Source organism: Meriones unguiculatus, chromosome 20 (genome assembly GCF_030254825.1).
Source record: "Meriones unguiculatus strain TT.TT164.6M chromosome 20, Bangor_MerUng_6.1, whole genome shotgun sequence".
Classification (NCBI taxonomy): Eukaryota; Metazoa; Chordata; class Mammalia; order Rodentia; family Muridae; genus Meriones; species Meriones unguiculatus.
Window position 1 is genome coordinate 54,845,772 of NC_083367.1, and position 18,155 is coordinate 54,863,926.

Here is an 18,155-nt window from a genome sequence, read left to right on the forward strand (position 1 = left end):
GCTGGTAAAGGTGCTTGTCACTAAAACTGATGACCTGATCTGGAGCCACATGATGGAAGGAGAGACCTGACTTCAACAGCTGTTCTCTGACCTTCACGCAAGCACCATGGCACAGTGAGAACACACACACACACAGACACACACAAACACACACACAGGTAATATTTTTAAAGCTTTAAAAGCTTAAAAACATTATCCTCTTCTCTCATTACACAAAGGATTTGAGACAATATAAAGCAGATATACCAGACAATGATATAAAATAAAGTGAAATAATTAATTCAAAGGGCTAATTTAGGTAGAAATAAAAATAATGCCAGGTGTAGTGATAGCTTTAAAAATGTTGAGTTCTGTACACACACGCGATAAATACATACACTGAAAATTTTAATCTGGCTTCTTAGCTGCCAAGGCTCAAAGAAACTTGGCTGTGTATGATTTTCCATATGTTAAAAATGAAGCAGCACTGTTAGTCCCTGAATGAGGGATGGTTTATTGCAATAAAGGAGTACTTATAAAGAGGACTGGTAATTTTAGAAGCTCCCGTACTTGTGTTTGCAGTGACCCTTAAATATAACTCCATAATTACCATAACTTTTTTTAACATTGATTTCCTAAGGGTATGGAGCATATCCTCAGACTGCCTGATATTTCCTAGAGACCCATTGGATAGCCAGACGTTGATTACAATGTAGGCGAATGCTTTGCATAGATGACACATTTAGAAATATGTCTACATTTACGCACAGAGAGAGAAGGGTGTAACCAAATGGGAGAGCATTATGATAATGATATTGGGAAAGCCTGCAGTCTAGCACACATATCATGCGAAACACACTAACAATGTACTTTCTGTGACTTCTGGCCAATCCTATAGATATTTTCCAACTCACAGCTTGGAACATCGGAAGGTTAAATAAGTTTTCCAAGGGGTTACAAGTAAACAGAGGCAGATCCTGGGAAAAGCATAGGTCTTTGAGCCCAGCTCTCAACTCTTTGCTATTGGACTATGCTTTGGTGTGAGGTAGGCTAATTACATTGATTTATATATTTTTATTTTAATATTTTGTTGGCTAGTTTTGAGACAGGGTTTCCTTATGCAGCCTTAGCTGGCCTAAAACTCTGTATAAGTCGGGCTGGCTTTGAACTCATAGAGATCCACCTGTGTCTGCCTCCTGAGTGCTGGATTAAAGGCATATGCCACAAGTATGGACAAACTCATGAATACTTAACTACAACAAAACCACGGTAGTGCAGCTTTTCAGCTGAAGGCTTTGTCACTGTTTTCTAGTTCTATGTATGTTTTATTCCAGAATCTTGAATAAGATTCATTGAAGGAAAAAGCAACGGCTATCTTGGAAATAGAATGCTATGCTATAAAATTGTTTTCTGTAGGGAAGTATCAGGGCATATCACAGCATTCATCACTTCTTTCTTTTTTAAAATGGGGCATTTGACTGGTTTTTCCTGTATATGTGGTAGCATACGACTTAGGTTTACTATATCTAAAAGACTTATAGCTGCTTTGTGAGAAGCAACTTGGCTCCGGCCCAGTTACCATTTGATAACAAGGGGCTAGCTGCTCTTACCTGAAAGTTGCCAAAGCAGCTCCCTCCAGGGAGAGTCACGTAGCTCACAAAGGGAGGCCCGGAGGAGGGCATTGACTCATAGACCACCAGGCCTTCACTGGAACACGTGGCTCTCTGCTGCTGCTTGCTTTCCCAAAATTCTTGCAACATTGACACAACATTCACTGCAAAAGACAAGAAATAACATCAGTTGTAAGAGCAGACACACAGGGGTAGAAACCAAGTGTCCAGGGCTGGATTCTGTAACACTGCATCGGCCATTTAAACAGAACGTACTTGTCACGGAGCTGCTTTCAACCGTGAGGACGCTTTAGTTAAGCGTATATAAGGGATGTTAAGATATATAACTTTTTAAAAAATGGGGAACAGAGCTAAACAGAGAATTCTCGACAGAGGAATATCGAATGGCAGAAAAACACTTAAAGAAATGCTCATCCTCATTAGCCATCAGGGAAATGCAAATCAAAACGACCCTGAGATATCACCTTACACCCATCAGAATGGCCAAGATGAAAAACTCAAGCGATAACACATGCTGGAGAGGTTGTGGAGAAAGGGGAACCCTGCTCCACTGCTGGTGGGAATGTAAACTGGTACAACCACTCTGGAAAGCTATCTGGCGCTTTCTAAGACAAATAGGAATAGTGCTTCCTACAGACCCAGCTATACCACTGCTAGGTATATACCCAAAGTTTGTTCAAGTACACAAAAAGGACACTTGCTCAACCATGTTTATAGCAGCTCTATTTGTAATAGCCAGAACCTGGAAACAACCCAGATGTCCATCAACGGTGGAATGGGTACAGAAATTGTGGTATTTTTATACAATGGAATACTACTCAGCAATCAAAAAGGAGGAAATCATGAAATTTGCAGGCAAATGGTGGGATCTAGAAAAGATCATTCTGAGTGAAATATCCCAGAAGGAGAAAGACAAACATGGGATATACTCACTTATATAGACCTATAAGATATGATAAACATAATGAAATCTATACACCTAAAAAAGATAATCAATTGAGCGGACATGGGGTAAGATGATCAATCCTCATTTAGAAAGACAGATGGGATGTGCATTGAACGTATGACAGGAGTCTACTGAGCGCATCTGAAAGACTCTAACTAGCAGTGTTTTCAAAGCAAAGACTCATGACCAAACCTTTGGCAGAGTACAGGGAATCATAAGAAAGAAGGGGAGTTAGTCTGATGGGGAAAGGATAGGAGCTCCACAAGGACCAAATATATCTGGGCACAGGGTCTTTTCTGAGACTGACATTCAACTAAGGACCATGTATGGACATAACCTAGAACCTCCACTCAGATGTAGCCTGTGGTAGCTCAGTAACCAATTGGTTTCCCAAAGTGAGGGGAACAGGGACTATTTCTAACAGGAACTCGATGACTGGCTCTTTGGTCTCCCCACCCCCGAAGGGAGGAGCAGTCCTGTTAGGCCACAGAGGAGGGCTTTGCAGCCAGTCCTGAAGATACCTGATAAAACAGGATCAGATGAATGGGGAGGAGGTCCCCCCCATCAGTGGACTTGGAAAGGGGCACGGTGGAGATGAGGGAGGGAGGGAGGGAGGGACTGGGAGGGAATGAGGGATCGGGACACGGCTGGGATACAGAGTTAATAAAATGTAACTGATAAAAAAAAATAAAATAAAAAATAAAAAAAAGAAAAGAAAAAAAAAGATATATAACTTTAACACACGTGTGTTAAAATTTCCTTTGTAAGTTGCATTTTTATTTAGTGTGTGTGTGAGAGAGAGAGACAGAGAGAGAGAGTCTGTGGGCACGCACATGTGTTGGCACCTGTATAAAAAGGTCAGAGGGCAGCAGCTTTGGGAAGCTGGCTCGCTCCTTCTGTTATGCGGTTCTCAGGTTGCCAGGCTTGGTGCCATCTGACAGGCCCATGTGTACGTTCTTGATGAGTGAGACTCAACTGGTTTTAATACCCCAATTCTAACAAGGTTGCAGTATATCAAATTTATTTTATAAGTTATATTAATATCAAAATTTAAAATCTGACCATCCGTCTCTGACATTTCGGCTTGGTAGAATTTTTCCAGGCCTGTGATTAGCTATAGCCCGTATCCAGTTTCTCAGACTCAAACTTGAAAAGAGAAAGCCACACTGTGAAAAAAAAAAAAGATATAAGCAATGTAATATTAATCTGCTTACTAGTCATATGACTTAAGAAGAAAAATTCAGAAAGGAGAAAACTATTTTATATCCTCTCTACCCCAATGTAAAAGAAAATAAAAAGTCAATTGTCAAATAAGCAAGAGGCTGGAAAGAGCCATGAGTGAAAAACTAATAACATGGAGTCTTTCTGAAGAGAAGGTCTGTTAGGTGATTTTGGAAAACACAGGACTGTCTAGGGCCATGTGTTTTAGATTAAATGACCTGTGATAGCCTGCAGAGGTTCCAGATCAAATTAGGCTGGTTTGTTTATCCTGTACTGCAAATTAAATTGGGGAAATTAACAAGGATAATAGAATTGTGGAGTCAAAAGTGACCTTATGAGTCATGTTGGCTAAGCTTTGCCTGACGCAGGAATTCCTTGCCAGCCCTGCCTCCAGAACAGATGTCACTCTGGCCCGTACCTGCATTTGCCACACTCAACACAGACAGCTTCAATTGCTGATGTTTCTTGGAAAAGTGAGCTGACGTCTGCTTTCCTTTAAGGTTTATGCTAGGGGTCTACCTGCATTTCTAGAGAGCTCAGAGCACATTTGAAGGCAACAATTGATATTGTGCACATTCGTTCACCTCTGTGTGTGACTCGGACAAAGGGTTACCTTGAAGTATTGTATAGTCTTTATGGATGGAGCTGGGGACATGGCCAAAGCTTATGCATTTAGAGGCAACAGTCCAATAATTTGGTCGGAAATTCTCTTTTTCCATGTGTGTGTTGGAGGAATAGGAGGTAGGTACAGCACTGCCCAATCAAGAAAAAAAAGATGGTTTGAGAAGAAAGTGAACACAGAAGTAGCAAGGAGGTGGGGGAAAAAAGATGAAATGCTGCTGACATAGGCTGAACACCTTGATCCACTTTCACAGCCTGGGCGCTGCGTGTTACAGTAACTTATCTGAAACAGTGAATCCACTTGTCCTTTATATAGTTTTGAACTGTTCTCTCTTGCTTGCATTTGAAAGTGTAGCAATGCAGAGAATGTGGATTAGCTCAGTTTTCCTCTAGCACTGAAGCAGTTCTGGATGTTTCTAAATGCTGAACATTGATCTCTTCCTGGAAGTCAGGAGTGTCACAAAGTTTGCTCTAACAGTAAATGCTCTACACACCCACAGCTCTAAGCTGTTTCTGAGGCTACAAGGCTCTTACACCTTCTCTGTAGGTCTTTGATAAGCTCATGGTGTGTAAGGAAACTTCTGAAGATTTCCATAGAATTGGATACAAACTTGTTTAGCTTCTTTAAATATGAGCTGCTCATTGTGAGTTCCTTCAAAAGTAGTAGAAATGGGGACATTTATTGTATTGTGAAAATCAAAGATGCAATATGCAATATATTAAATATTTTACTCTTATGAAAAAAACTAGTTTAGTGTTTAAGTGTCCTGGAAATATGGAGAAAAGGTAAGGGTATCACAAAAAAGTAGGTTAATACATATGGAAGAGATTAAATTGAGAATTGGTGAATATAGAATATAAATTTGTGAGGGGCATAGGAGAAGAAAAGAGAGGGAGGGTGAGATTAGGAGGAAATGGGGAGGGGGCTACAGCTGGGATACAAAGTGAATAAAGTGTAATTAATAAAAATAAAGTAAAAATTAAAAAAGAATATACATTTTTAATTTCATTTACAAATTTAAAATAGTTGATAAAACTCAAAGTAGAAATTAGATATTTTTATATGTTTAAACGTTTTTGGCCCACATCCTTTTCTTCCTTCCAGTTCAGAGAAGACGAAGATTTACGAAGAATCCAGCTTATGTCTCTACGTGCATTTGACCCTTGAATTCGTCAAAAGATGTTTTAAAGTCTGAAGCCTGAAGCATAAAACATAAGCCAGTAGCCTTTTGGTGTACCAGTCCACAAAGACTATTACCTTCCCAGTCTAAGCTCATCTTTGAATGAGATTATTCTTCTGATTAGAGCTGGAAACGGAAGACTCATGATCCTCTAGGTAAGATGCACACAAGAATTTTGGCCCACATAAACAAATTATTTGCGATAAAGAGTTTGAAAGTATAAATTTAGATTTCTGCGTGAATAAAACTGAACAGCATTTGACTTTTCCGTTATGAAACCACAAAGATCCCTTTGATTGTACCGCAGATGTCATCACCCTTAAAAATGCAACATATGTGCACGTGCACAGACAATGCTTTTTTTTTTTTTTTCCTCTTGCGCCAGGATGTATGGAGTGCAGGAGAAGGAAGGGAAGCCTTGCTGTCGGCAATTCTAAAGGCCAGTTATATCAGAGGGTGTTCTATTTATAAAATACATGCTTCTTTTTCTGTTAGGGAGCATCGGCAAGGTTTATAGACCATTTCAAGGAAACTAAGGGAAGATATAAGGATTCATTGCATAGTTTAGACTCTAGATGCCTCAGGCCCAAATCCTGTCCTCCCATGATAAAAGAAACTTGGCCTACCGAGCAGGCAATGCTCATCTCTGCACATCTGCGTGCCCAGCTCTCTCATAATTCACGCTCTTTCTCCTGGGTATTGTTTCCTTAGTCACACTCTTGCCTATTTTTGCTTACTGCTTCTTGGCAGAAATAAATATGTTTGAGACAGTGAATAATAAGATAATTAATCAATTAAATATATTACTCAACCTTGGAATTATTTGTGGTTACTGGTTATTGAATCTTTTCATGTCATAGTCAAGCTGCTAGTAAGAATGTTCTGTGTTCACTGTCTCTGCTTCCTAAATGTTCCTTTTGATTTTTACTCACTATATCCTAGCTTCCTTCTGCACTATTCCAGTGAAATACTTTAACAAATATTGCCAGGTCATGATTTTCTTCAGTCCTCCTTGATTTGACTTCTTAGCTGACAGCACATATTTCTGTATCTCCTCTCGTGGCTGATGGTGGAGAGTACACACAGTGTGAGCTAGGCATGTTGTACGTTCAGAACCAAAGTGGCGGTGAAGTCATGTGATACAACATAAACAAGAGGTCCCTAAGCACCTGGGATTCAGTACGCATTTGATTCTGAATTCATTTTTGGTCATTGCATATTCAGAAACAGTTCGTTTATGCCAATGTTTTTTGCTCCCCCACCTTCAGTTGACTTGACTTGGAGTCACCACAGCTGTCTGAGGAGCTGTTGTCTATGACACCTTATTTGAAGGTATGCATTATTTCTCTCTAAGTTTAGTAAGGTTATTTTTATAGTCTCTACTTTCAGTGGATACTGGAGCATAACGGTTTTATCAAGAGCCAACACAAGGGATGCGCTTAGTGACCTTTGGCTGGGCATCTAGAGGAAGCACAAGGTTTCAATTTGGCTGATGCAGGAATCACAAGAGAAGCACTTATGCTTTTGTCAAGGTGACTGATGCTAAGTGACACAGCTGCCACGGAGAAGTATGGTGCCTACCGAGGCAGCGTTGTAAAAGGAAAAGGGAGGAAAAACTATCAGGTGACCCTAGAACTATATGAAACCTATTCTGTTTAATAACTTCTATCATCTTAGAGCATCTAAGAATAAAGGAAGCGAGTTACCTCTAATTTATGTTGTTTGTCAAACTGTTTAATCCATCCCTGTGCCTTGAATTGCTTCCTTGGATGCAGTGATAAATCTCTTCAACAGTTTGAATACCTTGTATATCAATAAGACAATTTGCTACATGGTTTATAGGTATTACCGTGGCTAATATAATCCCTTTCTATTGTATTCTAAAATTTGACCATAGCTGTGTTTTTGGAGTAGCAATTAGACTCCCCAGAAGCTCTTCTACATGGAAGGTTTTCATTTTCTCCTTCCTCAGGTTTCCATTTTTATTATAAAGTCTAGTGCTGAACAGTGTCAAACACCTTGACTATCTAACCTCCCGGTTTCAGCAAGAGCATTCTCTCTCTTTTTGTCCTTGAACTCATGAGACTTATTTTTTAATGCGTGGCTTGGTTCAAGTTCTCCCTTCTACCTTGAATGCTTCTGCCTCACTTGCATCTTATTTCTTCCTGCACTTCTGATGAAACACTGCCTTCTCCATCACTCCTTAGTCATTGAGTGTAGCCCATATGTACCTCCTTTCCTGAGCTCTTATTCTATTAGTGGCCCTGGGTCTTAGCACTTAATTTTCTATAAACCATGCTCATAAAATGGATATGGTGCTCCTGGCTAAATTTATCAAGTCGGACTTGGCTGGACTTTCTTCTGGCTAGAAGAATGGAATGTCTTGTGGTAACAATTTATTTAATAAACTATAGTTTTTGATGATTTAAATCACAGAAGGCTATAGGATCCAGGAAGGGATGAACTCTAGTTCATTCTACTCTTTGCCCTGCTTGAGCATTCACCAAGAGGATAGAGCTATCCTCTTAGAAACAGTCATCACATCCATTAGAAGTCTAAGCAACACCTTGAATAGTCTGAACAGTTGTGCTATTTCCTGAATGTACAGGAAGTAAGTGGATTTTATTGATTCCTGGAGAGTTCAGAAATAGGAATAGAAGGAATAAAAGATCTGTAATAGGTTTATGTATGAACCCTAGTGGTTCTAAAACATCATGGCTCTGATAGTTAGATCTAGTAGATATGCCCAGCTAGTAGATATGCCCAGCTAGATATGGTATAATGAGTGAAGAAAGGGGAAGCCCAGTTAGAATTAGCACATGACCAATAGCTGTGGCCTCATGTAGGCTGTATCTTTATCAACTATGGCTTCAGTGCATGGGGATGGTAGTTCCATTTTTTTTCTTGAGTGCCAACTTTAATTGAGTTATGTTCTCTGCCTTCACTGCTCCACTGAAAATATCTTCTGAGATCAGTGGAACAAAGCATCCCAACTGACAAGAATTTCTGCACTGTCACAGCCTATGTGTGACCCTTAACCTTGAAGTACAAGAAAGTTCAAAACAGGAATCTTGGCTCACAGAGATTTACAGTCTGTCTGGAGAAATAATATATTCATTTTTATAATCAGTGAATCAAATGTAATGTTAGAGCACCAAACTGTAGAGTAGAATGAATGTTAATATTTAAAGCTTTAAAAAGGGGAGCACAGTAATTAAATAATTGCAAGGTGAAAAGAAGACAGATGTGGGCTGAGAGTTCTAAGAAAGTCCATGTAGGAGGAGAACCTAAGCTGAGTTCTTAGGGAAATGGGAGAGACAGGCACTGAGAAAAAGAAGAGAAACTATACTCTCGGAGCAGAAGCAATGAAATCAAATAAAAAATGAAGAGAAGCAATTCTTCATTTTTAAAGAATTACATAAGAAGGTGATAAGACAGTAGATTAGAAACAGCTGGCCGTTCCTAGGGTCTTTACGAGTCTGAAATTATCAGCAAGTGCTTGACCACAGAGGAATGTGGGTGATGTAGAAAGCCGCAGGAGTGGAACTGTGAACAGTAGACAAAGGCCAGGTGAAATACAGAAAGATTTAACCTCAGATTTGTAAAAATAAACAATGAATCTTAACATTGAGCAGTGGGCGAAACAGTAGGAAAGGGGAGAGCACTCTTCTGCAGGGCTTTAAGCAAGAGCAAAGGAAGGCCCCAAGCACACAATCTGACCCTCTGCAGAAGTACAGTTTAAGATGGGGGATATGTGATCTACACAGTGAGCAGATGCTGGAGAAAGGGGCCCTGCAAGTCTTAACTTAGCCTCCAGGGCTATGGTGGGAGCTGACTTTACAACTGGGGCATGGTGGCACATGCCTTTAGTCCCAGCCTTCAAGAGGCAGAAGCAGGTGGATTTTTACGTTGGAGACCAGCCTGGTCTACAGAGTGAGTTGCAGGGCAGCCAGGGCTACACAGAAAGACCCTGTCTCTAAAAACAAAACAAAACCAACAAACTAAACTAAACAAACAAACAGAGAGAGCTTACAGTAAAATCCTTCTGGCAGAAGAAGGCCCTGTTCTTGTGCACTTTTATATCCCCAAGATCCAAAGGCCTCTACCCTTCTCATTGGAGAAGCAGAAGTCCACCACGTAATTAGTTTGTGCCCACGAAAGTGGCTGTGTCTTGGATATAAGTGCAGGCACCTAGGTTTACTTGGCCATGATACACAGAGGAAGGTTACATTTGGAAACTGAAGCAGGACATCTAGAAAGAGGCAAGATCAGGTATGTGTGAATATACTCTCGGCCAGAGACTGTATGGCCAAGTACGCCGGATCACAGTATCCGATTTTTACCACTCCGGCATAGAGGCCTTTGGAATCATTGCCATGCTGTCATGGGTACTACAGCAAGGCTTATCTAGCACAAAGACCTTTGTGGTTGAACCTGTTAGGACTTACTCAATATTCTTCTTTTCTCCATGCCAAGCAAACTGCAGAACTGTTGCAAAGCATTTGAAAAGGGGACAAAACATTCCATCTTCTACTTCCTCAACCAAAGAAGAACATCAGCATTTGTCTTTTCAGTTTTTTTTTTTTAATTCATTTGGTTCTGTGTTGGCTTTACTGTGTTTTCTGCTTAACGTTATGTTTCCAACCTTCATTCCATGCTTTTATTCTCTCTGTGATTGTCAATGTTCATTGGTAACCCCACTAGATTATAATCATTATGGACTTACACTTCTCTGTTTATCTATGGAACTGTTTCCAGAAAAGTTAAACTGAAAATAAAAAGGAGCCCCTGAAGGTAGGTGGGACTTCCCACAGGCTGGCTTCCTGGACTGAACAGAAAGAGAAAGTGAGCTGAGCAGTTTCTGTTTCCCGACTGCAGATACGCTGTGACCAGCTGCCTCACCGCTCCTACCAGCATGCCTTCCCTTTGATGTGGTGGACTGTACCCTAAAAATATGATCCCAAATAAGCCCTTCCTTTTCTTCAGTTGTTTTTCTCAGGTCTTTTCTCATAGAAATAATAATAATAAAAAGTAATGAATGCATTGTTCTGCCTGATTATTTATTTCTTCCTTTACTGAATATTCATTTTATTATTCATTATTAATATTATTTTCACTTATTTTTAAATTCCTAGTTAGTCCAATTCTTCTTGAATTACTGTTACTGTGATCTGTGTTTATCTGGTGGGTGGTAGTGTGGATTCACACTTCAAGAGAAGGCTGCTCACTGACAAGTCTCACATATAAAATTATAAGATATATGAAGAGACAACATAGATATGAATATATCCTAAAATATATGCAAGTTGCAATTTGGAAGCACAAGAATATGAAAGGTGAGGCAATACAGCTTCTTTAAGTATCTATAACTTGGGGGCTGGAGAGATGGCTCAGTCATTAAGAGCACTGTCTGCTCTTCCTAGAGGTCCTGAGTTCAATTCCCAGCAACCACATGGTGGCTCACAACCATCTATAATGAGGTCTGATGCCCTCTTCAGTCATGCATGTGCACCTGCATTTTTTTTTTTTTAATGCTAAACATATTCTGCAGTGATTGCTTAGTGGTCATGAATTTTGTGTTTATGCCTCTCAGTTTTGAGTGATAGCTTTGCTGGATACAGTAAACTTGATCAGCAGCTATTACTCTCGGGACTTAAATCAGTTCATGTTTTTGCTTGTTTGTTTGTTTGTCTGTCTTTAGAGGTTCTGCTAAGGTTCTGAGATAAATCTAAAAAATGCAGATAAAGAAGATGTCCTCAATTGTAAGAGCACGAGAAAGAATGAACTTCAGTAGAATAGATGAATAAAATAATCATCAAAGATTCAAATATTTTCAGTCCAATAAATGGGAAAACATCCACCATGATAAAAAGGGAAAGGAAAGAACAAAGATTAGTCAAATAAATCAGAAAAAAAAATTCTACATAGAATTAGCACATACCTCCTAAATAATAATTCTAAGTGTCAAGTTTATTCTCCAACTAAAAAGAAAGCTGGCCTTTTGGATGAAGTAACAAGATTCACCTGTCTGTTGTCTTTAAGAAACACATCTCATTGACCAAAAAAAAAAACAAAAACACAGAATGAAAATGAAAGAATAGGAAATAATTTTCCAAACAAATGAAAGCAAGATGGAGTATCTGTATAAATAACTGACACAGCACACTTCAAGACCAAGTTAATGAGGGGATTCATTACATATTTATACTGGCTAGTGTTATGTCGACTTGACACACGCTAGTCATCAGGGAGGAGGGAAGCTCAGTTGAGAAAATGCTTCCATAATATAACACAGCTGTAGGGCATTCTTTCTCTCTCTCTCTCTCTCTCTCTCTCTCTCTCTCTCTCTCTTTCTTTCCCTCCCTCCCTCCCTCCCTCCCTCCCTCCCTTTGTTTCTTGCCCTCCCTTCCTTCCCTCCTTGTGGGTTTTTCAAGGTAGGGTTTCTTTGTGTAGCCCTGACTGTCCTGGAACTTGCTCTACAAAACAGACTGGCTTTAAGAGATTTGCCAGTCTCTGTGATCAATAGGAGCGGGATCAGTCCATTGTGGGTGGTGCCGTTCCTAGGCTGGGTTCTATAAGAAAAAAAGGTGGGCAAGCCATGAGGGGCAAGTCAGTAAGCAGCACCCCTCCATGGCCTCTGCCTCAGCTCCTGCCTCCAGGTTCCTGCCCTGTGTGAGCTTCTGTCCTGACTTCCTTTGATACTGAACTGTGATGTGGAAGTGTAAACAGAATAAACCCTTCCCTCCTCAGGTGGCTTTGATCATGGTATTTCATCACCCTAACTAAGACAATACTAATAAAAAGAAAACCATAAAAAAACATAATGATTGTAAATCTATACTAACCAAATATCCATGTACCCAATGCCACAATACTTAGGCAAAAAGAAACAACGAGCAGTTTTAATATATCACAGTCATTAATAGATAGATAATCCAGAAAAAAAAGTTAATTAAGAAAAAAAAAAAACACTTCAAGGAGCTGGTTCAGTGAGATGGTTCAGTGGTTAAGAACATGTATTGTTCCTGCAGAAGACTGAAATTCAGTTCCCAGCACCCACATCAGGCAGCTTTCAACTGCTTATAACTCAAGCTCCAGAGGTGCCCCTAATCTCAGGCACACATACATCTACAGACAGACACACATGTAAATAAATAATAAATGTTATCTCTTCATTTATCATTAAGAGGTGGACAGTTGCTGAAAAGTTAGAAGCCTGTGCTCCAGAATCAGACAGCCTGGTTTGAATCCCATTTGTATCAAAGCGAGATATGCTTAACTGTTCCAATTCTCACCTGAGGAAAGCAGTGTGCTTTAAAAAAGAAAATGCAGCTGGGCGGTGGTGGTGCACACCTTTAATCCCAGCACTTGGGAGGCAGAGGCAGGCAGATCTCTGTGAGTTTGCGGCCAGCCTAGTCTACAGAGTGAGTTCTAGGACAGCCCAGAGCTACACAGAGAAACCCTTTCTCAAAAAAATAAAACAACTAAATGAAGCTGGGGTGGGGGGTAGAGAAAGAAGAAAAGAGAGAAAAAGAAAGAAATAAAATGCTCAGAGCAGGCCCCACACATGCTAAGTACCAGTGCCTTAGGCATTGTGAGCAGAGATGTTGAAGGTAGACATGATTAAATGTTTGCATATTGCATCTTTGAAGCTAATTGCACATAGGATTTGGGAAACCTTATCATTAAATACTCTAAAAATAGAGTATGTCTGCATGTCTGAAACTTCTCTCATTAAATACACTGTGCTATTTATTGCCCAAATACATGAGCAATTCAGAGATTAAGGAGAGCAAGCTCTTTTATGAAAATTCACTGGTGAAGTCAAAGATTTAAAACAGCCAAAAAAATAAGTGAATAAAATGTTTTATGTCTCAATATCTTACATATTAGTATTCTATATTTTCACTTTGTGATGGATGGTACTACAGGCAATGAAACTTTTCTTAGCAAAAACTAAGGAATTAACTTTCATTTTAAATTTATTCTTTAGTGACTTCATATACCTCAGGAAAGAAGAAACATTATATTTCATGGCCCAGTTCAATTACTTAAAATGCAAGTCCTATATGAGGCCATTTGTTCACACACATACACACATAGGATCATAACAGTTTGTAATAAATCTACCACAAAAAAGAAGCCAATTTTTTAATCCTATGTCAGAAAATTTTCTAGCTGAGTAAAATGTCTTGCCAAAAACAATTAAGACAAGTTGGAAAGGCTGCCATTTACAAATAAATCATTAAGCAGCTTTCAAGATAATTAACGTATTTTCAAATTGATTCTCTGCTTTCAAACAGATGGACTTAAAATCTTTTAATATCACCTTTCATTAAAATACCTGTTAGCAAATGACTTTTCACATAATGTTAAAAAGTATTTACTATTCTGTTCTTAGTGATGAGATTTTTTATTTTATTTTATTGAGAAAAACCAGGAAAAGGCTCCTCAAATAATGTAAAAGACAAACTTGTGATATATTAAAATGAAATGTCTCTGGGCCTTGTGCTGAGTCTGGCTGAGCCCAGTAACTGGCCAGCCATGCCAGCTCTGCAGGCATTTGCAATGATCCCAACCAAGCTTTGGCTTTCAGACCAATGGACTCTGGCAGAAACTGCCCCTGTGTCCTGCAGCAGAGGGCAGGCCCTGACCCCCTTCCTTTCCGTGCAGAAGTTCTTTTAAGGTAGCTGCACTGGCACAGTGGGACAGCCAGCTGGAGACCTCTTTGTTCCCAGCAGTGGCCCTTCTCAAGGCTTGAGCCCCTGCTCTTTCAGCTGCTGGAAAGCTGCCTGGCTTTTGTTTGGCTTTTTCTTTCCTTCTTTCACTTCCACCCCTTACCCCAAATATTTCTCTGAAGGAATAGAAACTCTTTGGGTTTGTCTTACATAGTTAGCCTCTCAGGAAATTCTACAAAATTTTTAAAAGTAATATTCTTTTATTTTTCTTGGGGTGGGGAGGGGCATTACTATTTACTCCTTGAATTTAAAGAAGGCTTAACTTCAAAACTTTATTTTAAAGAAAGGTTAAATATCGTTTATTTTGTGTCTATTTGCAAAGACAGGGAGAGAAAAGGAAGTATGAAGGAACAAAAGGAAAAGCACAAAGGCAAATTAGAGAAAAAGTCATTGTATGCACCACGCTTGAGCAGCAGCAGCAGCCGCACGGTGGAGGTCACAGGTAGCATGGGTCAGAGGATGTCATCTTAAAAGCTGCGCAGCACAGGAACCTGATGCAGCCTACTTACCAATCCTAGGGCATGTATCTTCCCCCAGGTTCTACTGGGCACTGAGATTGCACTGTATTTGAAACACTGGACGGGCACTGACGGGAGATAACCAGCTGAAGATGAGGCACACAATTTAGGTTGATTAAAATGGTCAAAGCTGTAAAAATGTGGTTTTAGGTGTATAATGCATTTGTCCTGAAGTAACGATGGAAAGAATGCATTTTAGTATCTGCCACAGGGTCAACGTATAAGGCACACATAGTATTGGGCCATAAGAAGAATGCCCATGTTACCCAGAGCTAGAAGCCTATTCTGTGGCTGAATGGTAAGTTTGCACGTGGTGGGGTGATTCTGAGCTAGGCTAGCTTGAGGCAGCTCCTGGCTGAATTGCCCGAGATGGCTTTTGTGTCTTCAGGGTCTCCTCTTTCATGGTCCCCCTGCCTGTTTTGATGTCAACTTATCCCTCAATGTAGCTATTCTCTGATAATTGTATCAATTGAGGAAGGCTTAGAAGAGGGCTGGGAAGTTCATTTCATCAGGAAAACTGTTTCTGTCTTTCCTTTTCTTGGGAGAGAAAAATTAACTAATCAGTAGTTTAAATATATTTGTCATATACCTCCCAGGTAACCTGGCCTTGTAGAAGGCATCTGCCATGTGATCAAAGTACAAGGCCTGGCTCTGCCCTGAGACTTACAAGTAAGCTAAGGACAAAACGAGCCTGGAGAAATCATAACGTGTAGTTCAGAAGAAGAGGCAAGAAATGCAGAGGAAAAAGCATAGGCCATAAGTGCCAACAGAGTGGCGGGTTATTGATGGGCTCTCACAGCTGCTCAACAAGAGGAGATGGAAGGAGGGATCAACTGATTATCATCGCATCAGGGGAAAAACAAAGCCAACAAAAACTTAAAACCATAACATTCCATTGACTCCAGAGACAATGGAGGGAACTACAGGATGAAGTCATTGTTTCTTCTGTTAGCTTTAAATTTTCTATAAGATTCTTTTTCTTTTAAAATAGAATTGTCTTAAATACCTCTACAGACTAAACTTACGTGGACATTTGAACATGGAGGAAAAGAAATAAAAGCCTTTGGGGGTTAAAACTTCAATATGAAATATATTAAATAAAAAATTCTTTTATGAAATGCTTCTAAAGTTGTCTAACATTTCTTAAATCAATCTGTAGCACATAATCAGTAAAACCATATCATTTAAACAGAAAGATCATAACTTATAACCTCACCCTTGGGCAGCTGTATCCCATTATGGGCTGTAACTTAGCACATGAGTTTCAGAAGTTGTTAAAATTGAGTTCAAGCTAACAAATCTCAATTGTTAAAATAAAATAAATAAAATAATAAAATAAAATAAAAACCTTTGGTGAGATGAGGAAGTAGCTTATGAAGAGGCCACAGACTGAGCTCATGGGATAAGTGTCTATCATATTTAATTTTGACCTGTTTAATAAATGTATCTGTATATGAGGAAAATGGTGTTAAGGCAGATACGGCCTTTATGTGACTGAGAATTTACTCTCCCTCTTTAAAAGACTTTGAAATATTTTCTCCTTGGGATGTCTTTCAATATTTAAACTGCCAAATGAACATTTGCTGATTAAAGATAAATTAAACATCTTTTATACTACTGATAACTGAGCTGAAGTTCTCATTTTCTCAGTATAAATTCAAATAAAAGTCATTGTATCCTGTTACAAATAAAGTAAAACTGGCATTTGAACAGTCTTCCATAAAACATGCATTTCTAGTTTAATACTAAAAGTATCAACATTTACTTTATTGCAATTAAGATGGAATCATTGCTCTGAAATGAAGTGGTGTGCTTTCAAGGGCAGTTTATGTGGTGGAATGCCCTGCATTCTGTGCAGGGATTTTACATTTCTTACATCCACCCCTTTCTGTGAAATGTGAAAACTATAAATATATCATCAAATTTATAGATTCAAGTAACTACACTAAAGAGAATGGGATGGAAAAAATACTTGACTCTTGAGGATTTTTTTGCTTTCCCAGGCTATATACTGCCAGATTCATGATTACTAAGATGTTTTTAATAGCCTTGTAGTCTGGTCTGAGTTTTCTAAAGGGTAGAAATGTGCTCTTTGAAGTTAAGTATTCACCTATCTGATATATATAACCTTCCACGCAGAGAAATGTTTTTCAAATAAGAAAGTTAATGCACCTCAAATATGTGAGAAATTTGCATCTGAGAGCAACGTTTAGCAAAGACTCCATCTTACCTTTTCATCATAGAATGTGGAAAAAATATTAGTGAAATCCAACATAAAACTTTATAAAGCTAACCCACTAATTCACTAACTGTTGTAGCTAAAATGACAATCAGGATAGCTTTTAAATAATCTCTTGGAGAAAGTTGTTTTGATTTGGCTTTCAGTTAGTAAAAGTCACTTTCCCAGAGGCATATTTGCTGTTCACTAACCTTACATCTTGCCTGGGTTGGCAAATGGTTTCCTACTGATAAGGTTGCATTTCTCCCCAATGTAGGTATCAGTACCTACACCTTCAACAGGCATCAGCCCATGCTTTGTCCTAGTGTTCAAAAAGCCATAAACTTCAGCAAAGAGTTTAAGTTTATACCTAACTCTAGTATTTCCTAATGGCCCGTGTGTCTGGAAAGACTCAATCTACCTCTTCATTCAATCCATGACCCGTGTATATGGCCTTTGGCCAAATGGCTTCTCCTCCTCTAAAAATACCCCACATTTGCATTCCTGTCATGCTGTGTTCAGATATGCCTCCTTATTGGACAACCCCACCTCTCAAAAAAGTTCATCCTTTTTCCCTCTCTGCCTTCTCAACAGACTGTGCCACTACAGCCCTACCATGCTGGGACTTGGCTACTTTGCCTCCATTCCACCACTAATAAAAACAGTATACACAGCACTCCAGCGCTATCCACTTTTACTGGCTTACTAGGAAGAGTAAATGTTTCTGGCAAAGTATCCATCATACAATGAGGATTTAACATCCTAGTTTCTATAAAAAAGGATGGAGTAACACTTAGAGATGGTAGGTAAGTATCTTCTACTTTTTGTAATGTGAAGAATTAGTACCTAGGTAATGATGTGCCTACACAGCCATTTTGAAATCATGCAGTAATTGCTCTTGAGAAAGCCAAGGAATGGTCAGACAGTGGCCAACAAAGAGCAAGCCAGGACATTCTCCATGAGAGAGGGCCGGGGGTGCTCTGAAGACAGTTCATCCTTGCCTGTGACTCAGGATCCATTTAATGAAGCTCAGAATGGAAGGTAGCATGGGCACAGGGCACAGTTGCTCTGCACACAGATTCTGCCTGGCCGTGCGGAGCTA

General features: G+C 39.4%; 1 protein-coding gene across 1 annotated transcript in view; it reads right to left on the minus strand.

Annotated features, from left to right (window-relative positions):
• Positions 1-18,155, minus strand: part of Lix1 (limb and CNS expressed 1) — a 52,811-nt gene that overhangs the window by 31,604 nt on the left and 3,052 nt on the right. Inside the window, exon 2 of the mRNA XM_021654954.2 lies at positions 1,590-1,753. Coding sequence (XP_021510629.1) covers positions 1,590-1,753 — 164 coding nt within the window. The remainder of the gene's footprint in view (positions 1-1,589; positions 1,754-18,155) is intronic.